Raw genomic sequence first — 25,762 nt, 5'->3', positions numbered from 1 at the left:
AGAATGTGATCAATGCATTCACTATGTCCACTTGGTGTTGAAAACATTTTTCAGAACCTAAACCACCTGAGTCATGAGAACACTCATCTCTTCATGTTTCATTTTTAGCCCTAAACAGAATGTAATGAGGTTTGATTAATTAATAATCGTAACTTCAAGATTAGTTTGGGCTTTAAAATAAGAGGACTGACATCACTAGGAATAATGTAGCCACATGTATTCGGAAGCGCTTCTAGGGTCCATACCATATTTAGAAAGACTGGGGGGCATAACCAAGAGGGGAAGCCCACCAAGAGCAGGGCTGAACGGAGCTCGGGAGAGACTCGGAGTGGAGGGGGGCAGGGGAAGAGATAATAAGCAGGCAGGCACATGCTTGGACGGTGCCAAATGAGGAACCAGTGCAGAATCTGGGAGAAAATAACTGAAAAGATTTGAACTTTTCAAAAGTGTTACCTACAAACCAACTCTTCTCTCTTCTCGATCTTACCTGATTTTTTTTTTTTAAGAGAGTGTGAGCGGAGGGGAGGTGCAGAGGCAGAGAGAGACTCTCAAGCAGACTCCCCACTGAGCACGGAGTGCGACACAGGGCTTGATCCTATGACCCTAAGATCAGGACCTGAGCCTAAATCAAGAGTTGAACGCTCAATCCAGGTGGCCTGATTTTTTTTTTAGAGAAAGAAATAACAGATAAATTCCTATGCTTCATATGAATTCCTAAAGGTCTTTGTTCTAATTCCTAAATACATCTTATACGCAAAGGGAAAACTCATGTGTTACTCTGTGATCCTCATATCTACTGAGATCAGTTTTTTGTTGAGATAGGGGTAGTCCATACCTTGGATGATAAATGGAACATCACCAACAGACTCCAGTTCCTTGATCTACGTTGCAAAACGAGATTCAGTGTTTGTAAAAGCGACTTCACTAATGTGCTGCTGTAGCGCTTAGAGCAGTACAGCGGCCACTCAAGAGAACTGTGCTGAATGAGATTTTGCCATGATTTGCCATTACTTACGCTTCTAGTGCCTTGAAAAGCACACTCACTTTTCTGTGTTGCCTATTTTGAACAATTTTTTTTTTTTAAAGGTTTATTTGACAGAAAGAGAGAGAGAGAGAGAGAGAGAGAATGCACCCGTGAGAGAGAGCAAAGTAGGCAGAGCGGCAGACAGAGGCAGAGGGAGAAGCAGACTCCCCACTGAGCGAGAAGCCTGATGCGGGGCTGGATCCCAGGACCCTGAGATCATGACCTGAGTCGAAGGCAGACGCTTAACGAGTGAGCCACCGAGGCGCCCCTCTATTTCAAACAATTTCTATTTTAAATGAGACTGACGACTTTAGGAACAGGCCTGCCTGCAATACAGATGTTATCAGACTAGAGAGTACATGTATTCAGAAAGTAGTAGAGATTCTAGAATTTCAGCTTTTCTGAGACCATAGGAATCCTCAAACTAAATTACTATTAATTATTTTCTTTGGCCATTAAAGAACCACTGCAGATCCTAACCAGAGTCGAATTTGTCTAAGTTCAGGTAAAACATCATAATTAACCCTGACTTTCTAGTTCCTATGAACCTCTGTACACCATCACGGAAGAGCACTGATTTAACTAAATCTTGATTTGACACGTGCACCATGCACACCTCCACGTGGCTAGAGCAGCCTTTGCTGATCTGTGATGACATGGAGGACTCAAGGCATTCCAAAAAGGGGAAATGAACAGTGTACTGGAGAAATAAAACTCAAACAGTTTTTAATCTAACACCCTGAATTTGCCTGGAGATGTGGCTACCCTCATGCACTGAGACAATGACAGAGCTCCCGCCCTGCCCACACTCGCGAACCGACGGCAGCACACACAACTCACCTTCACTGCCACTAGCGATGAAGTCTTCGTTATGGCCTCCGAAACATGAATGGATCGTATAAAACCCTTGCGTGACACCTTGATACTTTCTTACTAAAACTCTGTCTTGCAAGTCCCATAAATGAACTCCCTGTAGGCAAAAGAAAATAAGACGTATTTATTCTTCCTCAACTCAAAAGAATTTTAAAAAGTAATCTGTGACTATCCCTTTGCTGATGGAACATTTTCAATTCCTATTTACGCAAAATGCCAACATTCTGATAAATTCATGGTGGACTCTACAAACTTAAGGATCAAACACATGCAGTAAAATTTAAGAATCTGTAAAAATATTTATTTATATACGTATACACCAAGTATCGTATTAAATTTTGAACTAAGCTGTATCTTTATAATTGTAATAAACTTACCTGAGTTGCTACATTTAACAAAGCTAATCGGCCATTCTTGGAAATAGTAAAAGACATAATGGGATGATCTTCTTGTACTCTGTAACCAGAAAATAATCTGTCAAAAGCAACATACTAAGAATCAAGAACATTCAAATTATCAAAATATCAGATGTTCTAGCTTAAAACACTGCAAATTTGTCTGTAAATAGTATGACAGACTGTATTTCCATCAAGCAAAAAAATCCGAGTTCATGGTTACCAAGCAGCACCTGACCACCAATCCCTTTTAAAGTCAAACCCACACCCAAACATAAAAATTCTTCTCGAACAGCGAGTTCCACCACACATTCCAATATAAATCAAACAATTATTTAACGGATAAAAAAAACCGTTACATGTTCCTATCTGTAAGGTCCTCGAAGTTGTACCCCCGGATCCGCTGGTGTGTGTCTGATGCCAGAACAGTCTTGCCGTCGCTCAAGCACCACAGGCACTGCACTCTCACCCCTTCCCAGGAGTCCAGGAGGTTCCCGTCTAGATCCTGAGCAGAAATGCACTATTAACCCCGTTACCAAACAGCGCTCGGAAAGCAAAGATCCAAAGAATCTCTTAGCAATATCTTTTTGTATTAAGTTTTTTTCCTGCTTGACTTAGTTGTTCCAGAAGTGGTTTTCATCATGAAAATGTGAATATAGGTCAAATTTCACTACAACAATACTTTCGGGGAAGGGGGACAGAATCTCTGTAAAATCTGTCTTCCCTTCAATAACCAGCTAGGCACGGATAAATACAATACACACAAAGAAAGAAAGAATCCCCAAGTTCCAAGTGAAGGTCTCACTACCATTGGGAAAGAATTCAAATGTTCCTTTAAAATGCACTATACTGGGATCTGTCTGTGATATGGAAAAAATTACTAAAACGGTAATTGTAGCTTTATGGAACTTAGAGACTGTTACGACATTTTAAAGACATCACCAAATTTGTAACGTGTACTACAGATCAAAGCCCTAGGATCATCATCTTGTTGAAGATTCAGCGTTCTGAGAGGCACCCCATTTCCATTCCACAGACGTGGGAGCTGCCAAGGCCTGGGCCCTGAAGGTGTCAACACCATAGGGGACGGCGGGGTGAGCAGACACACGTGGTCATCTTGCAGCCAGGGACTCAAGAATAAACGGCTTCGCTGCCGGAAGGTACAGCATGGGGACCAGCTGGGCTGCGTAGCTGAAAGTTGTTGCTAAGAGAGTAAATCTTAGAAGTCCTCACCACAACTGTGAATGGGAACAGCTGATTACTGTGGTGGTAATTTTCAATGCACATGAATATCAAATCATTATGCTGTACACCTGAAGCTAACATAATATTATATGTCAATTATACCTCCGTTAAAACAAAGGAAAAATAAGTAAAAAATCCAAGTAGTACAGTATATTAGCCCACGGATAGAAACTCCAAAAATACGTTTTTAAACTATGGGGAAAATCAGAGATAGACCAATAAGGTGTGTTGAGCCTACTGGGGGAAGAAAAGAACTCGTGGCTCACATAACCATGCTTTGGTGACAGGACACGAGGTTCCACGAGTGCCACAGCCGGCTTAAGAAGAAGAGACACCGGTGGTTTGTGCTGGCCACACGGAGGCCGCTATGACTGGTGATCTCTAGCTACACTGAATGATTTACGGGATTCATGATCTTGTTTAATTGTAATCGTGAGACCACATGTGGAAGTGCCCACTGGCAGCAGGCCGGGCCGTGACGCGAGACATGGAAACCAGGTAGACGGTGATGGCAGAGTCTACCTTGTCACAAGACTGGTCACCTATTCCTTATTGTCATCATCCCACCAACCCGAGATTAACGGGGCAGATACTAATCAGAAGATACTTCAAATAAAGACTGGAAGGTTCTCTGGTAGCGCTCATCACCACCTTTAGTCCTCACATATTTAAGAGGGTCAACTTAAGAAATTCAGCATATTTTGGATACAAAAAACCTAAAGCCTCAAAATTAGTACTAAACATCTTTAATCCTATCCATTAGAAACCCGTTTATGAGAACAAAATATTTAGTAAAATAATATTTAATGTTTTACTAAACTCGAAGTCTAGACTTTGTATAAACATTTTTAAATGGTTAAAAAAAGAAAAAAAATGCAGAAAGTTCTATCGGACGGTGCTTATTTAGAAAGATATCTAAGAATCTTCTTCACAGAATATATTTCATAAAAGCGAGTCAAGTGACTGCTTTACTTCAACAGAAGCAGCCGGCCCGGGGGCGGGGGCCCAGGAGGTACTCACACACTGGTAGAACTGCCCGCGCTGACCTCCAGTTACAAAGCGTTTTCCATCTGGATTCCAAGCCACGCTCGTCAAACTGTCCTCATGAGACTGGCTCATTTTTGTCCTTAGCTCTCCCGTCTACAAAGAAATAAAAGTGTGGCTAAGACCTTCAAGATAGGCTTCTAAAGGGAATGTATAAAGAAAAAAAAATAGTAACTGGGGTTTCAGGTTAGTTTGGTATTCCTAATTAGAGAAATGAACTGTTCTTTTTTATTTATTTATTTTTTTAAAGTTTTTTTTTTTTTAAGATTTTATTTATTTATTCGACAGAGATAGAGACAGCCAGCGAGAGAGGGAACACAAGCAGGGGGAGTGGGAGAGGAAGAAGCAGGCTCATAGCAGAGGAGCCTGATGTGGGGCTCGATCCCAGAACGCTGGAATCACGCCCTGAGCCGAAGGCAGACGCCCAACCGCTGTGCCACCCAGGCGCCCCAGAAATGAACTGTTCTAACTGGCCTTACAAACCAAGCAAGCAAGCAAGCCTGCTGCGCTCCGAAGAGGAATGAGCAATCTAGACCCGGGAGCTGAACATTGCTCAGCACAGGTGACCCCAAGAATAGGTCTCATGAGATAAATTCTAATAAAACTCTCATCTTCAATTATGTTTATAAATTAAATCTATTTTCCCCAAGTAAAATGAGAAGCTCAGGGCTACATGCTCTACTTGGAGTCCCCAACTTCTCCTCAGTCCGTGGTTCTTCACAAATTTTATTCTACAACTGTGGTGACTGCCACTAGCAGTTCCTCAAGCACATGATTAACGAACAGAAAGACCAGGGCCCTGAACTAAGGCAAGGGTGCAGCAGTTCTCAATTATGTAAAATTTCATATTTGAGATGCTCAAAATGTAGTAGGGAAGATGGGAAAAGAGAAATGAAAATTATTTTTCTGGTATCTAATTTTATTTCAACAAGAAGAGAACAGAGGGACTTTTGTACTGTTTAGCATAGCTGTTTTAGAGGATCCCCAAGTAAGAAAGACTATTCACTAGTTACAACCCTAAGATATCCTCCTGTTATTTTTTCTAAGTTATCCAACTTAGAAGGTAGACACATACCATTTAATCTAGTCATTTTGTTCATGGATTAGAAACAGGCTCTGAGAGATAATAACTGCCCTGGGTATAATAAAAAGTACATGGGCATAATTTTCCTGTGAGAAATGGGTAATCAAAAGTAAAAAGTGAAAACAAAGTGGGCCAAGTACGAAAAGCAAAGAGGGCACAAAAATAGAGAGCCAGAGGTCTCCCTTTATACTAGGGAAAAAAAAAATCAGCAATCTTAAAACCTTCCCCCATACTGCTAATAGGTCTCTTTTTTGGGTTGCCAGATAGAAACAGTTAAAAATAAAAGTTCAGAATCCCAAGTACACATGCAACGGCTGAATCCTCCGCATTTTGTGTTCACACACGTTAATACACTAAGCGCTGAGGCAGAAATGGTCTTTTCTGCTGCGCTGAGGACAGTGGGTATATGAGGGAGTCTATCATTAGGAAACTACATCACAATATAAAGAACAATGTGCAAACTGACTGAAAACCAAGTCTGTCAAGTAACGCACAGCAAAACAGTTCAGCTAGAACACCCTCTAATTGTCCAGAAACTCAGAATTGACTCAAAGGAAGACTACGGCAGCCATCGATTCTGTCTACTACTATATGATTAGGACTCCATACGTCTTCTCTTTGAGGGGGGGAAAAAAAAAGCTTTAATGGGAAAAAACCCATTTTGTCTTTCAGGTCAGATTCATTCCAGTCTGTTCTACTGAGAAAAAGCCGTTTCTTCTCTTCTGGGCTTTGCCGTCCCCCCGAACCCAATCGCAAATACCGATGACACACTGGTTTGATAAAAATGGCCTAAAGGCATTTGGGGAACAACTGGGGATTTTAATTATGAAACGAACATTAGATATTAGAGAATTAAATGATAGCTAACGTTCCTGAATAAGATGAGGACGTGTTATATGGGGGGTATTACTTTCTAGAAGATATATGCTTAAGTATTTGGTGTAAAACATCGTATCTGTAATTTCCTCCAAATGTCCTGGACGTGGATGTCTGTGTATGCACGTCTACACGTGTGCACACATGCATGTCCACACGAAATATACAGAATGTTCATCGCTGAATCAGAGGTGGTGGGCAAGGGTCACCGCTGTCCTCCTCCACCTTTCCTAGTATTTCACAATTTTCGTAATGAAAAACTGGGGTTGAAACCGAAGTAGTAAGGGAGCAGTAACGAGACCGTCCTGCGTGACAGCAGGGCGCTCTGCCCCCTGCACACTTGTGCGCAGTTTCAGCTCCACTCTCTCAGTAAAAACCAACTCATGTACAGGTCCCCGAACTCACAGTCCTACCCCGTCAACCTACATGGTACACTCAGACCACAGCCCCGACCAGGCCCTTGTCTCAGGGCAAAAAAATGAAAAGAACAGCATCTAACCAGCCATCTTACAGAACGAAGTTAAAAAAAAAATTAAATTGGAACTATAAGGTTTCAAAACATAGTACAAAAATAATGGAACTTAAAGCTAATTTTTGTTTAAAAAAAAAAAAGGGACCCTGGATAAAGGTCAAGTTTTCATTTAGAAACAGTAACAGACTCCTTATTAAAAGTACTGAAACATCATTACTTTCCCTAAACTAGATCAGCATATTAAACACAGTAAGGAGATGACAGTATGACCTTGACCAGAACAAGAGATCTGGTTCCCTGAAGATGTTTGCAGACTTGAAAGGTAAGTTTTGCATACAATTATCAAACTATGAAACCACCGTAAAAATCTTCTCAGGGTAAAAGTACCACGGTAAATAGTACGAATTCCACAGTACAAAGCATAACATTCCTGAACACACTTCTGCTCAGCAGGACAGTTAAGCTGCTAAGCGTGGACACCTGGGCTCCATGCGCTGAATTCTCTTTTATGAGGTTTACACTCTGGTCACTGAGGCTGAGTGGCCGTGTTCTAGCGAGCAAGAACCAAGCTATAAGGAGAGCGTGCAGGATGGCCACGCTGGCCTGAAGGGCTCAGGCACGGACGAATGCGCTCACTTGTACATTCCAAAGCCAGAGCTCAGAGCAGTCGTCTGGGCCACAAGCGACCAGGTAGCTGTCATCCGGACTCCACGCGATGTACGAGACGCCGTAAGCATGTCCTTCTAAGGTTTTAAGCAGTTTTAGCAGGTGTGTATCCTAGGAGGGAAGGAGACGACGTGGTTAGAGTCCCCATGGTCCATGGTTTTCTCGCCATCAGAACTGAAATGGCTGCAAGGATATATGCTGATGATGTTAAGTAAACCTGAGGACCTTTCCCCAGACTTGACCTACTTCCCCCTACCTGAAGCCCCGACGGCTTGGTTCACAAAGCCTTGCTCACACTACAACACCCAGTAGACGTCTGCTACACACCAGGCACGGGGTGCTGGATGGAAATACAAAGACCACACAGGCTTCACGCCCGCGAGGCTTCCAAGGAAACCAAAAGCAGGTGCACTAACAGTGACCTCTTATTTATGAAAATGGCTTGACTGAGAACTTCTGCACCATGAAATTCACCCTTCAAAGTATGCAATCCCGTGACCTTGAGTGTGTTCACGGAGTTGTGCAGCCACCATCACTATCCAAGCTGAGAACTTTCTCGCTGCCCCACAAAGCAAGCCCATGCTTCCCCTCCCCCACGTCCCTTTCTCCACGGATTCGCCTGTTCTGGACATTTCACACACACGGGATCCTACAACGTGGGGTGCTCTGTAACTGGCTTCTCTCGCTCAGCGGAATGTTTCCAGGGTTCATCCATGCTGCAGCGTGTGTCAGTAACTCACTCCTTTCCGTTGGCCGACAGTCCTTTCTACGGACATACCCTACTTGGTTCATCCACTCAGCAGCTGATGACCGTGAGGCTTGTCTCCAGTTTTTGGCTACTATACACAATGCTGCTAGAACTACAGACAAGTTTTTGTGCAGACCTGCGTTTTTGTTTCCTTTGGCTACACACCGGAGTGGAGCTGCCAACTCCAGCTCTCGCGTTTTGAGGAACTGTCTCCCGAGTGTCCACACCACGTCCCCTTCCCGCCAGCAGCGCTGCCGCTCTTTAGTGGTACTCAGTATGAGCACTGGTCCCCAACAGTACCTCGGCCAATTCTCATAACCTGAAGGTTAACTATTCCTCCCCTCCCCCCTAAGCAGACACCTTTGCTTGAGCCTAAGGGGTTCAACTTTAGCCTGTGAGTGCTGAGCTGCTGAAGACTCTTAAGCTGGTGAATACATAACAGAATATTTGGTTTTAGGAGAACTTGCATGACGATGTGGAAGATGAATCAGAATGAACAGACATGGGACACAGACACCCCTCAAGGGCCGACATGAGCCATTACAATTAAGACAAGAAAACAAGGTCCAAAATGAATAAAGTCTTGACTGAAAGAGGTCAGATCAGAATGTACTTGGGACATAAAATATGTATGACAGGAGACAAGAAATGTCCAAAGACAACATGGTTTCTGCTGTATGGGGCAAGGATAGACGTGCACAGGAAACGGAGCCAGCGGGGATTTGGCTGGAGGTGGCAAAAAGCCATGAGTTAAGTGTTAGACTTTGGTCAAAGACTGACTGAGACCAGTACTGGGCCTGTGGAAGTCTAATGGCGAGGACCCATAAGCAGTTAAAAATGGGTCTGGAGGGGTGCCAGGGTGGCTCAGTCGGTTGGGCATCTGACTTTGGCTCAGGTCATGATTTTGGGGTCCTGGGATCGAGTCCCGAGTTGGGCTCTGTGCTCAGAGGGAGTCTGCTTAGTCCTCTCCCTCTGTTCCTCCCCCCACTCGTGTTCTCTAATAAATAAAGTCTTAAAAAAAAAAAGAGAGAGAGAGAGAAATGGGTCTGGAACTCCTACGATGAAACTAGGTTGGTAATTATTTTGCCAGAAATGTCACTGACAAATGGATGTGTTTAATGCACTTTGTTTCTTCACCGGACCCTACGTTTATCATTTATTCCACCACCTAGTCCAAACCGCCATGTCTGACGAAAACGAGCTAACACTGCCACTACCTCTGATTCCTCCCTGGGAGAAGGCTAACAGGCACCGCGGGTCAGAGAGGCCGGTGTAACCTCACGAGACGTCCGGGCTTTTGGATGCGCTCACAGTGGTGCTTCGGGGCCACACAAGCAGTCTCCTCTAAACTCATGATGAACTACTTCAGAAGTATTTAACTAAAACACTAATTGTTTCAGCACGCTAATATAATCCTGTAAAAACTAAAGCTGAAAAGAAACGGGAATACAAATGCGAGACCTTCACAAATACAGTGTCTCCACACTAACCCACCATGTTCATGGAACCTACTTCACTGTGCCCAGATTTTGGGTCGGGAAGCTAAAATGTTTTTGGGGTGGAAAGGTAAGAAAAGCTGTTAAAAGAAACCAGGCTTTGGGATCACATCACTTCAAATCTTTTTTTTTTTTTTTTTTTTTTAATAAAGTAGGTGTGGAACCCAACACAGGGCACGATCCCACAACTGTGAGATCATGACCTGAGTCGACGTCAGGAGTCAGACTCTCAACCAACTGAGCCACTCAGGTGTGTCCATCACCTCAAATCTTAAGGTCCTTCTCCATGTATTCTGTTTTCTATCCATTAAAACACACACACACACACACACACACACACACAAAACACATACTCAAAAAGATCACCAATTTTCTTATTAGTTTTTCAAACAGTATTTGACATAATAAAATACGATCCTACCGAACTCTAAAACCCACGGCATCTCAGGCTGGCATGAAAGCATTAACCCTGCGTTTCCCAAGCTCATCTGGCCACTAAAGCCCTTTACACGTAACCCCAACTCCGACAAAAGCGCTCTGGTCTAAACTCCGTAGCCAAGTACACAAGATCCTGCTTGACTGGCGGCTACCAACTCCGCTAACCTCACGGGCCACTCTGCAGTGTAACCTCCTCCCTGCGACTGCCCAGACACCAGCCACGTTCTCCTTTCCCACGTGTCCCGGGGGGGCCAGTAGTTAATGGTTTTGCCTCAATGACGATTTACTCCTTCTTCTGCTACGACTCACTCGTCTTACTTTCCAGTTCTGGGGGGTTTCTCCCTTGAGCCCCTGTGGCACCCACCACAGAACAATTACACGGCACTATCATGAGCTCACGGTAAGGCCTCGCATAAGCCTATGCTCAGTAAATATGAGCTAAATGAAGGGCACGGGTGACACAGTGCTGCCAAAGAAAACCTAATAAAGCATAGTTTGAGATGCTTTCTGTTCAGACGTCTTGCAAATAATTGCTGAAATACGACTCCTCAGAACGGTGTTCAGAGACCACGATCGGATCCACACAATTTTTCTAGTCTGATTTCCCACTCTTTGCCTTACTCATCCTATCCTCTTATTGGACAGTGGGGGAGGAGAAGGTAAGGTCCCTCTCTTCCCAGAATGCCCTCTCCTGTCCCTCCCTGTGCTGTGAGCATCGAGGCTCAGACCAGGCGCTCTCACCTGGGCAGCGTTCTGCGCTTTCGTGACACTTTGCACGTCCTGCGTGAAACATACTATGGGGTGTTTATTTCCTTTTCTACACCGTACGTTCCTTTCCCAGGCGTTACCTGCAGCCTATACGTAGTCAGTCAGGGACAGAGGCAGGGATCCTTGAACTTAAATGGGAGGACAAACGCACATCTTTATTTTCATTAACCATAGGCTGAAATTCAGTATTTCCTTCAATCTTGAATGAAGGCAATCAACAAGGTAACAGCAGGTGATACACTCAGTGCATTAGCCTTCTCTGTATCAGGTGACTGTTAATAAAGGACTCTCAAATATTTTCGTACCACATTATAGTTGTTGCAGCTATCTTGAAATATTTATGCTCATCACTACTTCAAAATTTGATGGTTGTTAGCTCTCTTGCTAGAATTTGTTATTTTATTTTTTAAAAGATTTTATTTATTTGAGAGAAAAAACAGCCAGCGAGAGCGGGAACATAAGCAGGGGGAGTGGGACAGGAAGAAGCAGGCTCCCAGCAGAGGAGCCTGATGCGGGGCTCGATCCCAGAAGGCAGACGCTTAATGACTGCGCCACCCAGACGCCCCTAGAATTTGTTGTTTATTTATTTATTTTTAAAGATTTTATTTATTTATTTGACAGATATAGAGACAGCCAGCGAGAGAGGGAACACAAGCAGGGGGAGTGGGAGAGGAAGAAGCAGGCTCATAGCGGAGGAGCCTGATGTGGGGCTCGACCCCATAACGCCAGGATCACGCCCTGAGCCGAAGGCAGACGCCCAACCGCTGTGCCACCCAGGCGCCCCAGAATTTGTTGTTTAATGTGTTAATAAAAAAGAAACATATTGGGGTGCCTGGGTAGCTCAGTCAGTTGAGTGTCTGCCTTTAGCTCAGGTCATGATCCCGGGGTTCCGGGATCGAGCCCCATGTCAGGCTCCCTGCTCAGCGGGGAGTCAGCTTCTCCCTCTGCCTCTGCTCCTCCCCCTGCTTGTGCTCTCTCTTTCTCTCAAATAAATCTTAAAAAAACAAAAAGCAACATATTGTTATACTGGATCTGTTTTTATACTATTTTGATAACCATATTTCAATAATTGGACTTCCTAGATAATTACTATGTAACATACACTTTAGTTTACTATGCGTTTTGATTTATGCATTTAACAACATCATTCTGCGGGGGGGTCCACAGGGTCATCAGACTGCCAAAGTACTACATGGTACAAAAAAAGAATGCCTGCTTCACGGCAAAGAATAGGTCTTATTTACCACCTTTCCATCATTCATAGCATATTGCAGGTACACAAAAATTGAGGTATGCTCTCAAATTTGATTCTTTTTCTTTTTAAAAATCAACTCTATACCCAGTATAGGGGCTTGAATTCATAACCCAGAGATCAAGAATTAAATGCTCTACTGACTGAGCCAGCTGGGCGCCCGACTCTTTTTTTTTTTTTTAATTTAAATATTTTATTTATTTGTCGGGGGGGGGGAGCACGCACGCACAAACAGGGGGAGCAGCAGACAGAGGGACTTGGGGCTTGATCCCAGGATCCTGGGATCATGACCTGAGCGGAAGGCAGACCCTTAACCAGCTGAGCCGCCCAGGCACCACCCCCCTATGGCCCGTTTCTCTATTTTTTTCAATGTAAAAGTCCACAACTTTATTTGGGACTAATATCATATTCTAATTCTAAATTTTAAAATAAGATGATTTAGTTATGATTTAAACCAAGTATTTCTCCTTAACCTATTTAGAGGCATGTACTTCTTTTGATAGGTTAATAAATGTTCCATTGGCTAAAAGAAATGGAAATACTTATTTCTACAAATCTGTAAGTCATCTTGTTATAAACAAAGACAAAATCTGATTTTAGAGAGAACTCAGAATTTTAAATCCAGAATACAGTACTTTTTGTATATAATAAGGTGGAGGGGTTGTTTAACAGAAGTTCCACAGATCACACAAGACAATGAAAGATTTCAGAAAGCAAACGGTTAACGAGTCTTTCCTAACTTGTGACAGAATGGTAAATCGAATATTAACAAAGATACAAGTGGGCAAGGGGCACAAAGAGCAGCAGGCCTGGAGTACAACTATTCCCGGATTTCAGTCTAACTTTGCCACTTACTAGCTCTGAGAGTTTGGGCACTTAACGTCTACCTCAGTTTCCTGATCTGAAAACAAGAGATGGGAGTGTCTCACAGAGTTATTCTGAGGACTGAACCAGATCGCACACGCACGGATTATTAGCACAATCACCAGCACGCACTTACTGTGTATATGAATTTACATATATCACCTAGAAAACACAGGAAGAGGTAAGACATGACAAAAATGACAAAGAAATGCTCTTAGGAAAGAATACATTTGTATATGCACACTTAGAACATATGTGATTAGATGACGAATTACCTTTTTTGTAGTCTACAGACACACGCACCGGAGTACGTACCGGATCAACTTGCCATATGATAACTGTGGTATCTTTCGATCCTGTTGCTAGTTTCGTGCCATCATTGGAGAATTTACAGAACCACACTTCATTACAATGCTCCGTAAGTATCTGCTGAGTATAACATGGGAACTGCCTCCTAAAACAAAGAAGTCCACACATAATTATTCTTTCAAAATAGAGTAATCTAATAATGAAAAAGGTGAAACAAGTAATAAAACTTCTCTGGGTACAAAAACTTTAAAAAAAAGATATGAATGCCTTTGTAGATCTTAATAGAGTTTACGGCGGTATGTTGAAGACAGGTCATCACAACATTAGTCAAGGCAATCTCAGGGGAAATCAGTAATCTGAAGTCTGCTTCAATGTACAATTTATTCTTTTCCCCTTTCTCAAGATTAAACAAGAGTAAAAGCATTTGTCCATTACAGAATTTTTTGGCCTGATTAAGTCAATTCATATAAATAAAAATTAATAATCAGGGTTTCAACTTTGTATAAGTTGGCCAGCATCACGAGGAATGTGCATTTTTATTTACATAGAAGCAACTTGATGTGACAAAAACAGATGAGGCACCGCAGACAAGTTTGGGTCACGAGCTTTCATGTCTTTGGCAAGTCATTTCACTCCTTTGAGCCTCAGTTCCCTCATCTAGAAAAGGAGATTAATAGACACCTAACAGGGTTCTTCTCAGGGCAAGAAAGACATCTACAATTCCTGGAACGCAACAGATACTCAGAGGTATTTCGGGGGGAGTAGAGAAGTGCAACAGAGGGAAGGGGCTGCAATGGCTAAGAATAAAGCCTTAAGAACAGGGGTCAGCAGAGTCAGAGAGACTTTGGTTCCAGTCCTGCCTCAGCCACTTACTAGGTTGTTTCCCAGAAACCGGGAAACTCATTTAATCCAAGTCTCAAGTTTTCAAACCATAAACTAAAGAGAACAGTAGCCACGTCATGAAATTCTTTATACAAGGATGACATACAAGAATGAGATGATGAAGGTGGGGCATTTACAGGGAGCCCAACGCCTGGCTGGCATTTCCTCGGCGGCAGCTACTAGATGAGGGGCAAAGAACTCTACGACTTCTGACTTTGAGAGGAAAGGCGACCACAAGAGTGACTGTTCGCAGGAAGCACTTTTCAAACCATGTGTAAACTCACTTTTAAAAACCATTCTAGGGGTGCCTGGGTGGCTCAGTTGTTAAGCGTCTGCCTTTGGCTCAGGTCATGATCCCAGGGTCCTGGGATTGAGCCCTGCATCAGGCTCCCGGCTCAGCGGACAGCCTGCTTCTTCCTCTCCCACTCCCCCTGCTTGTGTTCCCTCTCTCGCTGGCTGTCTCTCTGTCAAATAAATAAATAAAATCTTAAAAAAAAAAAAAAAAACCAATAAAAACCATTCTATCCTCCTCCAACTTCAACAGCAGCACCCTCCACTAGAGCTTTCTGTGCTTAGAAAGGTTACGCACTGTTTAACGTCTAACCAAGGAGCCCTGGCCGTGTGTGGCTGCTCAGTACTTGCAATGTGGCTAGGACACCTGAGGAACTGGATTTTTAAATGTAATTTTAATTTCTTTACTTTTAAATTTAAATGGCCACATGTAATTAGTGGCTACTTTCTGAATAGTACAGCACTCTATTAGAGTCTCTGTAAGATTATGAAAGTTATTTAAACATTAGTGGATAACTTTTCTTTCTTTTGGGGGGGAGGGGTTAGAGGGAGAGGGAGAGGGAATCTTTTTTTTTTTTTGAAGGTTTTTAAAATTTATTTATGTGACAGAGAGACAGCCAGCGAGAGAGGGAACACAGCAGGGGAGTGGGAGAGGAGAAGCAGGCTCCCAGCGGAGGAGCCCGATGTGGGACTCGATCCTGGAACGTCAGGATCACGCCCTGAGCCGAAGGCAGACGCTTAACGACTGTGCTACCCAAGCACCCTGGGAGAGAAAATCTTAAGCAGACTCTGCCCTGAGCTCGAGCCTGATGTGGGGCTTGATCTCACGACCCCAAGATCATGACCTGAGCCGAAACTGGGAGTAGACGTTCAACCCACTGTGCCACCCAGGCGCCCTATAAATGTTTCTCTTTTTAACTGAAGTACAGCTGACATGTAACAGTAAATTAGTTTCGGGTGTACAACAGTGACTCTACCACTATGTACACACTACAAAGTGTCCACCACGAGTCTATTACAGTGTTGTTGACTACATCACCTGCACTGTGCTTTTTCATCCCCATGACTTGGCAAACTTTAAAGTCTGTCTTAAAAAGTGGTCTTTCCTATTTTTTCCCCAACCAATCTATAATTTAAAAATGTGTCTTATCAATTCACCAGCCTGATAAGTAATATATATTTAAAACTAAACTAACATTCATTGTTGGGCACACAGAATCTACCTTGGCATCTGGCTATTTGGAGGTTGATTTAAATTTTCAGATTGTCTAAAAACTGCTTTAATTTTATTTATTTATTTATTTATTTATTTATTTATTTTTTTTAAAGATTTTATTTATTTATTCGACAGAGATAGAGACAGCCAGCGAGAGAGGGAACACAAGCAGGGGGAGTGGGAGAGGAAGAAGCAGGCTCCCAGCAGAGGAGCCTGATGTGGGGCTCGATCCCAGAACGCCGGGATCACGCCCTGAGCTGAAGGCAGACGCTCAACCGCTGTGCCACCCAGGCGCCCCTAATTTTAAATTATTATTCTATACGTGAACTTAAACAGAATCGATACCAGTTGACATTTATGAAGCACTTACTACATGCCAAGCACTATGCTACACATTTGTAAATAATACTGCTAATTCTCAAAACCACCTTGCAAGGCAAGTACTATCTTCACGAGGCTCAAAGAGGACAAGTAACTTAAATACCATAAACTGGTAACTGAATTAGGTTTAAACCTGTGGCTGACTCTCCAACACCAGTTTTCTTTCAAATATAATTTTTTAAACTGCATTTTTCGAGATCCTGTTGGATAAAATTCCAGTCACAATAAGTACTTTCAATATCGACAACTGTTTCCCCACCTCTTACAGGTAGTAATCAATAATGATGTCCTTTACTCAGTGAGAAACACTTTACATTTAGGCACAAAATACACAATAATTTGAAAGTGTAAAATTGATCACGAATGAAAAGATAGATCTAAAATCAGAGTTGTAAAAAAAAAAATAAAATAAAATAAAATCAGAGTTGTAAAATGTCCTTAAGGAAGGACCATTTCATAATCAGAATTTAGGGCACAAATAATCCAGTCTATTCACAATCAGTTGTAACTGCAAGTCATTAAAGGGGTATTTAAATTAACATTATTGTTATTATTTAAATCTTTGAAAAAGACTAATTAACAGCCCGGGTTTACTAAAAGCCTAATTTTAAACGTATACAAATGAAAGTTGATGACTTTGTTTTTCAAGTAAATTTAAAATTTAAGATGGTGTTAAAAAATATCAGTACCTTCCCAAATAAAATTGAATAGTATAGTATTATAATTAAATTGAATCTTAACATTTTATGCTTCCATAAATATTTCCTAACAATCCTTTACTAAAAAATGAACACTTATAAAGTTACCTATGGAAACATCCTTCCACTGGTTGCTGGTGAAAAATACCCCATTAAATTTAACCAAATATATGTATACACTGTGAAAAATACAAATACACAATCTAATGAAACTCTTCAGTGCTGATTTGGGTTTTAAAAAGTTACAGTTCACTTATTCATAATCAATTCTCTATTCTCCAGAGAAAAGAGAGAAAACTTTGTATTTAGATTTCAATGCTAAAAATTACTTTATAAAGAGTTTTCTAGTTTCAGTGCTAATCTAATTTCTACAAGGGAGTAAAGCAGATATTAAAAAATATCAACCTTTCTTCTGAAGACCTCTAGATGAAAGAGGAATACTAGGAATTAAATCACATTCAGGTTTTCTTTTTCTAGTTCAGCAAATCCGTAAAGACTGCACACACTAACTTCTTGCCGGACACGTCCCTCCTCAGTGTCTGACTCTGACGGTCTGGCTTGGACAGACTGGGGAGATGGCAGCCCCTCACGGAGAGCGGGAATTCAAGAGGAAAAGCAGACTTTGCAGGACAGTAAGAGGAGAGGGGAGTTCTACTTCTGACATGTTGCGTGGAAAGTACTCAAGCAATGCATACAGTTGCATGAAGGTCGAAAGGAGATCAAGCCCGCGGCTCTACCCCAGACCTGGCCTCCATCAGAATCTAAAGGAGGAGGGTGGGAAGACAAAGAAACCTTCTGGAACACACCCTTATGAAAGGGACAGGTACAAAGGAGGAGCCTAAGAAGCAGCCAACAGTGAAACAGAGTCTGCAATGTTTTCGAAGTCAAAGGAAGTTTCAAGGCAAAGTAGTCAATACTATAGAAAGGTCTGGATGTAGTCTGCAAAGTAGTCACTGGATTTAATAAAGAAATTGTTCCTCACCAACACCAGCAACAGCTGTGGTGGTGTGTTGGCTGCAGAAATCTGAAGAGTGAAGGACACAGATACTGTGAATGCACAGAAGGGCCTTACTTTAAGCAGCAGCCTCTAAGGCGAGCGTGTGTGTGCATGTGTGTGCGCGCACGTGTAGCGGTGACTGGCAGAACCACAGAGTCAAAGCTTTGTTCTGTTTTTAGAAGATTATTGGGAAGCCCTGTCCGTCAGTGGTTAGTTCTGAAGAGCGTGAACTTTCGTTCCTACGCAAACCTCAGGAGTGCTTTCTACGCGGCTTTAGAGGAGAGGTTGATCCCTGTTCTGAGGTGGAAAAAGTCGGACTAAACATTTTCCATGATTTCCTTTCACAGGTACTGTAATAGAAATCAAGGCACTTAGGAAACACGTGGGTCACATTCTCCTAGATTTCAGTTTCCACTGACACCTCCTGAACCATAAAGTCTACCCTAAATCCTTTTCACTGCATTCCACCAGCAACACATTAACAAATCAAAAAATGGTTTGAGTTCACATCTGCCTTAATTTTAACACTGGTCTCAAATTCTCTAGAGGAGCTGTGAAGGATAAAACCATATACTCTTTTAAAATCTATTATCTCCTACCTCTATTCTGAAACTCAAATGACAAGATTAAAAAATTCTCCTAAGCAAGTTAAGAACAAAATCAAAAATGGCAAAAAGGAAAAGGATCTCTAATCGCTTTGTTTTAGAACATTTAAGACGCACACCATGTAATTATCCAGTACGTTAAGATGAATGATACTTAAGTCACTTAAAGCCAACAGCTCGATCATCCTCAGGTTTCCGCTGCATTTCGGGAGGGACAGGTGAGAACTTGACCACATGTGAAGCAGTTTATGCACACACCTGCTCGACATCACCTCCGTCACCACGCACACGCCCAAAACATCTACGGTTATTCCCAAAGCCTGTACTTGGTCTACACTCTGGTCCTGCCTACGCAGGCCACTTTCAGTACTTCGTCAATGATCTCTGCTGAAGAAACTGGGCACGTGTACTACAGCTGTTCATGTGGGGTTCCCCAGACCCAAATCATTTCCCTCCTGAAGTGTGAAAGTTCAGAATTAATTTTTCAGTATCTGAAAAATTAAAGTTCTGCTTTATTTTTGGAGATCGTTATTAAGATAACAGGCACATTTTCTCTGAGAATACTCCTAATACCTAAAGTGGAGCTGAATTATGGACATGGACAACTACGATAACAAAACCCCAAGAGAAAATACTTTGAACCAAGTATTTCCATGATCTTTATGGGCAGAAAATAATCAGGGCCCTTGTTAAGATAGCCACAACATCCAGAAAAAGTCAGTCCATGACTTCTGGCGTCCAAGGACAGGAGACCCTCCGGTCGCTGGCATCCCCGCCCAACACTACTCACAAGCCCTCACAAAGATGGCTGGAGAGACACAAAACCAACCGACCCCCAGACAAGAAGAGGAAAACTAGACTTTCCAGCTTCCCAAGATGCAGTTCACTGCACAAATGTGTGCAAATTTCTCTTCCAGTGTCCCCGTCAGTAGGTTCTAGCTCTGCTCGGGAATGCTAACTCAGACCCAAATGGTTTCACAGCGACCGGATCAAGCTCCCAACAAGAAGACATTTCAACAGAGCTGATGCTGAGTCTGTGACACGTAGAAGAAGTCTTTCTCTTACCTACTACACACATGATCTATAAGCAGAGACACGGAATCTAGGTTACTATCGAGTTTGGTATTGTGATACAGGCACCGGTCCCGCTGCAGCTCCACCGCCTGCCGCAGGAGAGTCTGTAACCGCCGCGGGGGGAGCATCACTGACGGCGGCAAATACGCTGGAAGACATTTTCAAAAAGAGAAGTAACAATAAGCATTAAAATAACAAGATGGTATAACCTCTGATTTAAGACATTTGTTCCCCTTCTGTGGCACTTGGCCCCGCCCTAAAAATATTATGTTCCTTAAGAGCAGCGGCAGGAGAGGCGACACAGCAGGAGCTTTAGGAGTATTTGTCGGCAGCTATGGCGATGTTGCCACAAAACTGAACAGACAGGATGACTTTAATTTGTATGTGAATTTCTAAAAACAAATAAAAACACAAAGTAACCCCCCCAAAACCTCACTACCAAGAAACCTCCCCCCCCGAAAAGCCAGTGACGATGGAGAGAAAACCTGAAGATGACCGTGTACTAGAGGGAGACTAAGCATCACTGACAGTGTGAGAGAACCCCCCCCAACAAAGGACCAGCTGACACGTGCGGACAGGTGCCAGGTCTCATCAGATTGCTTCTAACGCCGAGGATCCTGTGAAAACTCAGGCAATGACTGGTGTTTTGATGCGGATACCCATCTCTTCCATGCCTCACACCTCCCCAACCACACAGTTTTCTGGTTCTTAGGATCTCTACTGCCATACCTCAACGTGAAACACATAGAACATCATGATTTAACCCGAGAGGGAAAAAAGATCATCTCTATAAAAGTGTGGCAAAAATAAAACCCCTACTCTAATCTGGAAGGTATATATAACATATCTGGGGTGGGGGGGCAGAGAGGAAAACAGTTTACTTAAACCTGGGCCTTCATATTGAAATCTACAAATATTTAAAACACTTGTAGTTTACATTTTGGGTTTATGTATTTTTTCTTCCAACCACAGCACTTTTCCCCCAAACAAAATCTTAATGGGAGCATTACTGCATAACACAAATGAAGAGAGAACTGCTCTGGGACCTGCACCCTCTCCCCCGACTCCCAAGGAGGGAGCTGCTTCTCAGACTCCATGGCAGAGTTTGGAAACCTTTGCTTTAAAGGGCTTAATGGCTTTTCCCTTCTTCCTCATGTAACTGCTCACTGCTCACCGAGAGTGAGTCTGGACGCAAGTCTTCCTGATCAATTCACAGTATCTCTTTCTAATTAAGAGAAAGCACAGAAACATCAAAAAATAAGACTCTTACTCTGCAGTTTGTCCAACAGTTTGGATCGGGAAGCTGTTCCTTTGCCTTCCCATTCTGCTTTTGCACGTAGGTCTTCTGCATGGCTACACATCAGATACCTAAAAACAGGACAGAGAAAGCACCAAATATCAAACCCTTTTCTTTGGATAACATAATAATAATTTTTCATAATTGAAAAATATCGATCATATGTTTACTAAGAAGTATCTATCAAGTTCTTACTAAGAAATACATATCAAGAAGAAATTTCTACAGTGGACCCAATACATTAATACAACCTGGCACCCGGATATATTTACTAAAATGTAATACAACAGTAATAGCAAAATATATAATGTTATTGTTATGACATATTATCATCTGTTAGTAGAACATACTCCCTCGTCTGTTATCATACGTCATTCTGTACATGGGGCTCTTACTGTGCACCAGGCTCCGTCCCCAGCACTCCACATGTACTACTTTACTGAATGTCCGCCACAATCCTGGGTGAAGCGAGCAATGGGATTCTAACTTCACAAATGAACCACCCAAGACATAGAAAGCTTAAGTAACCGGCTTAGGGTTAAGAGGCAAAAAAAGGGGATATGAACTCAGGCATTTTTAGCTGCAAAACTTGCTCTTAACTACTAAGCTAACTGAATTGCTTCGCAGTAGTAAAACAAAACTCCCCCCAAACCCCAAATAAAACAAAAAACCCTTCAAAGATATTTACACTAAGTTAATTAAACAAAAACAACATACCTTCAAGAGTTTATCATAAACGTCACTCAAGAAATGGTATAATTGGATAATCATCCTTGGGTCATCCTGTGAAAGGTATTGAGATCCCAAAGCAGAAACTTTGGGAACTGTTTTATTACTCACTATATGTGCCGAAGGAGGCATAAACGCTAAAGTCATGGATTCTGGAGAATACATGAGGCCCCCTGCTGGAAGTGTGACCCTGACCTTGTTCTGGCTCTTCTCAGAAGAACTGGCTTTAAAAGTAAAAGAAGTGAAGGCATTATTCAGACATGGAGATTAGACCTGGCGAGTAACTCTCCTGCTACTTTGTCTGGTACTCTGTTCTCAGATCTGTTCTCACTTGTAAAAAGGGCATTAAATAGGGAAGTAAGGATTAACTAAGATAGAGTATACAAAGTACTTGGTCCACTATCTGGCATACAGGTAGAGCTTAATGAATGGTAACAGAAGTATCAGAAACCTCTCAGTTGATGTGTCACCTCCTCTTTTTCTCAACTGCATGAAGCAAACTGCATTCAGTGCTGAGTAAGTTACTCGCCTCTTATCCAGGAGCAGAGAATTGCTCTCTTGCAATTTATTTAGTATTGGGTACCTTAGCAGATGAGAGCTTAACTTTGTCTTACTAGCATGAGTAACTTGATTCAAAATACGCTACAAAAGAAGCCTGATGTTGCAAAACTAATGGTTTCTAAAATAACTTTTTGAGGGTAAAATTATTATCAATACTTTTATGGAAAAATTGTTCACTTTTTAGATTCTGCAAAAGACAGCTATGATTGTGTTTGCCCCTTTTGCAAATATACATTACACCTTAAGGGTTTCAAAAGAAATATCTGTTTATGGGAAGCTGTGTGGCGTAACTGAAAAGACACTGGGCCAATGGGAAAAAAACCCTGGGTCCTTACGCCAACTCCACATCTGGCCACCTTTAGGCCATTTCCTTATGGGAAACAGTCAAGGGATACATTGGGCGAAGTTCATTTTGGAATCAAAACTACATGATTAAGTTACACGTTCTGTTACCACAGCAAGAAAAAATTCATCATGTGAATAGTGTTTAGGTGATACAGAAATCAGACACCTTATCAAAGAGGTAAACAGAACCAGGTAATCTGTCAGCTACGGTAGTAAGACACCCAGCATGCTGCACCATTTGAAGACGCAGTGGATGAGGACCAATGATTCCGCCATCAGTCAAACCAGGCCTGGAATCCTGGTGCTCTGCTTTATCAACTATATCGTGGACTGGTTACTTCACTTCTCTGAGGTTCCGTTTCCCTTTCCTCAAAAATCCTAAAATGAACCCTATACTTCTTTGGGTCCATCGTCCTGTCCATTATTTTGTATTTGCAAACTCGTTATGTGTCAATGTTGTTCTAGAGGCCCTGGCCATGTCATATAAAAAAAAAAAATGCTATTAAGAAAAAATTAAAAACAGTGAGGTGACAAGAGAACACCGGGTAGGTCGTTTTAGGAGAGGATGTTTGGGCTGGGACCTGAGAACCTAGTAGCCAGCTGTGGAAAGATTAGGGGAAGAACATTTAAGATAAAGGGAAGTGTGAGTGGCTTGGCCAGTTAAGGAACAGAAGAAACATTAATGTCGCTAGAGAGTAAATGAAGGAAGGAAAAGATGGCGGGGAAAAGGTCAGGGACTCCGCAGGCTTGAGCAGAGATTCTGGATTCTAAGGGTGCTAGAAAGCCAGTGGGAAGTTTTAAGAAAGGGCGAGAAATGGCTTAATGTATGGTTTTACTTCTGTATTTATGTGGCTGCTATGTGAAATGTGCATCATTAAGGGAGTGAGAATGAAAGAATGGGACTCACAGGATAGAATTTGTGGAGATGGGGAGAAATGGACAAATCTGGGATGTTTTAGAGTTTGGCCAATACAGGTCAGAGTTAAAAGATTTAAGAAATGCAAGGATGAGGTTTGGTTTTTGTTTGGACAAAGGTCTTACTATTTACTGAGATGGGAAAACTAGAGGAGGAGGGGGTGGGAGTGGGGGAGCCTGGATTCGAGAAGCTCGCTGTGAACATATATCTTGAGACACCTAAATGCAGACCGTCAAGGAGGCAGTCAGATACATACACCCGGGACCTGAGGTGAGAGCCTCCGGCAGACAGACGGTGTGTGAGGGGACTTAGCAGGGTGTGTGGAGAACAGAAGGGGGGTGTCCAGATCTGAGGCCTTGCCCCCTGACATGGAAAAGAATGGACGTGAAGATCAAGTGAGAGCATGCACAGGAAATGCTCAGCAAGGACCCAGGGCGGGACAGGCGCACGTTAGGAAGAACGTCCCACACCGCACACTGGAAGCTTCGCCGTTCACTGTGTGCACAGAAGCTTATGCCACAGGGTTTTACAGAAGACTATGAAATGGCAATACATGTTTCTTCTTTCTTTCACCCACTTAAGTATCTCTCTAATATGCAATGCTTCCCAGGAGGACAAAGGTAGCTTGAATGCGTTTAAATGAGTGTATCCAGACAAGTATCATCCAGGGACTTAGCACGATTCCGATCGTCCGTCACCCCAGCGTCAGGAGCCGGCGTCCTTACCCGCTGAGGACGTGAATGCGCTCCGTGTTGTACTTCAGGGGTGTCAACTCGCAGCGCAGGACTTGAAGCGCCTCCAGGACCTTGCCGTCCTCCAGGTACTCCAGGTACTTCTGCTGCAGCAGCAAAAACTTCATCCTCTGACAGGACAGAAAGCAGCGGTCAGGGGAAAAAAGTTGACGGAAGGTTCAGAAAATGTTTGTGCCTAAATAGAACAGTAGAAACCATTCTACTATGCCCTTTGAAAATAACGTCTTTAAGATGACTCAAACTACTTTGGTTTAATAGAGTCACGGTAGATTAAATGTTGACTTTGCTCAATTCCACATCTTAATAAAACTCTGCTTTGAACAAATAATCTCAAATTAGGTAAGATCATTAGCGACCAAGGCATCAACAGAGGAAAAAATAAACTCTGCCCTTAAAACATTCACCCAGAATTTCATTTCTTGCATGAAAATTCAGAACTATTCCAGGTATTCCAATTTGTTTTCAAAGTCTGACTCTTATAATAGGGCATTAGGGGGTTTTATACCACAAGTTTTGAAAAGATGGCAAGAAAACCGGTTAATGGAGGAATTACTTAAATCCTACAATGTGAGAGAAGGACTAAGCAGACTGCCAGGCAGAACCAGAGCCTTGGGGCAGAGCCAAGTTCAGGCTTGGCTTATGGAAGTAAGAAGAGCTGTCCAGCAAAAGGCCTAGGGGTCCATGTGCGAGTGGGCGAGTGTGAGCCTGATGGCCTCATTCTCGCTAGGAGGTCTACTACACAAGACTGATCCGAAAAGTCTGCAAAAGGAGTCAGTACTTGTCTGTGTGTACTGCTAACAGCCTGATCGCTGATGCATTTAATTACAGGCACAGACAATTATGATCAGCTCTTCTCCCCCAAAAAGGACAAACTGTTTCCAGCTCATGGTGAAGCATTTTCACATTGAGTTTTTCTCTGAAATGTGTTTGGCTCTAATACTTTTCAATGTCCCTTTACTCTTATTATACTTTTAACTGGAAAGCGAACATCACGATCTTAGCAGCTTTTTTTTTTTTTTTTTTTTGCTAAAGAGAGATACTTATGAGTACCAAGTTGGGAATTTTTTACAATAGAAGACCACTGCCTGGAAGGATTCTTTCATCCTCTCTGCTACCTGCGGCTCTGGAGCAAAGCCGACGGAGGCAGGTACAGAAGTCAGTGGATGGAAAATGTCAGCCATATTTAGAGACCCCAAGGAATACAGTGGTCAAGATTTTAAACCTACTTGAAAGAAAAAACCAAACAATAGCTTTTTCTTCCTCAGTAAAACATTTAAATATGTATATGCTGCTGCCAAAATGGTGTGGAGAAATGATCATTTCTTCAAAGAATTAACAGTACCATGAACTTCTCTGCAAGATTTTCTAGTAGGGAGTATTCAGAAGAAAGGCATTACCTACAAGCCTCTAAAAATGGTTTCTAGGGAAAAGTAAACAAAACAAACCCCGTCAGGTAAGTGAGAC

The 25,762-nt window shown here is 42.5% G+C and overlaps 1 protein-coding gene across 3 annotated transcripts in view; it reads right to left on the bottom strand.

Moving 5' to 3' along the window:
- Window positions 1–25,762, bottom strand: part of WDR26 (WD repeat domain 26) — a 41,630-nt gene that overhangs the window by 9,250 nt on the left and 6,618 nt on the right. For all 3 annotated transcript variants that reach the window (XM_040636132.1, XM_040636131.1, XM_008697428.2), the window contains exons 4-12: window positions 24,272–24,408; window positions 20,969–21,066; window positions 19,690–19,846; window positions 13,561–13,699; window positions 7,650–7,790; window positions 4,558–4,677; window positions 2,652–2,797; window positions 2,275–2,353; window positions 1,865–1,994 (exon numbers count right to left, since the gene is read on the bottom strand). In XM_040636132.1, the coding sequence (XP_040492066.1) occupies window positions 1,865–1,994; window positions 2,275–2,353; window positions 2,652–2,797; window positions 4,558–4,677; window positions 7,650–7,790; window positions 13,561–13,699; window positions 19,690–19,846; window positions 20,969–21,066; window positions 24,272–24,408 (1,147 nt within the window). The remainder of the gene's footprint in view (window positions 1–1,864; window positions 1,995–2,274; window positions 2,354–2,651; window positions 2,798–4,557; window positions 4,678–7,649; window positions 7,791–13,560; window positions 13,700–19,689; window positions 19,847–20,968; window positions 21,067–24,271; window positions 24,409–25,762) is intronic.

This window comes from Ursus maritimus, unplaced genomic scaffold, assembly GCF_017311325.1.
Source record: "Ursus maritimus isolate PB19 unplaced genomic scaffold, ASM1731132v1 scaffold_2, whole genome shotgun sequence".
NCBI classification, from domain to species: domain Eukaryota; kingdom Metazoa; phylum Chordata; class Mammalia; order Carnivora; family Ursidae; genus Ursus; species Ursus maritimus.
Note: the sequence above shows the minus strand (reverse complement) of the source record. Positions and strands in the feature narration are given on the sequence as shown.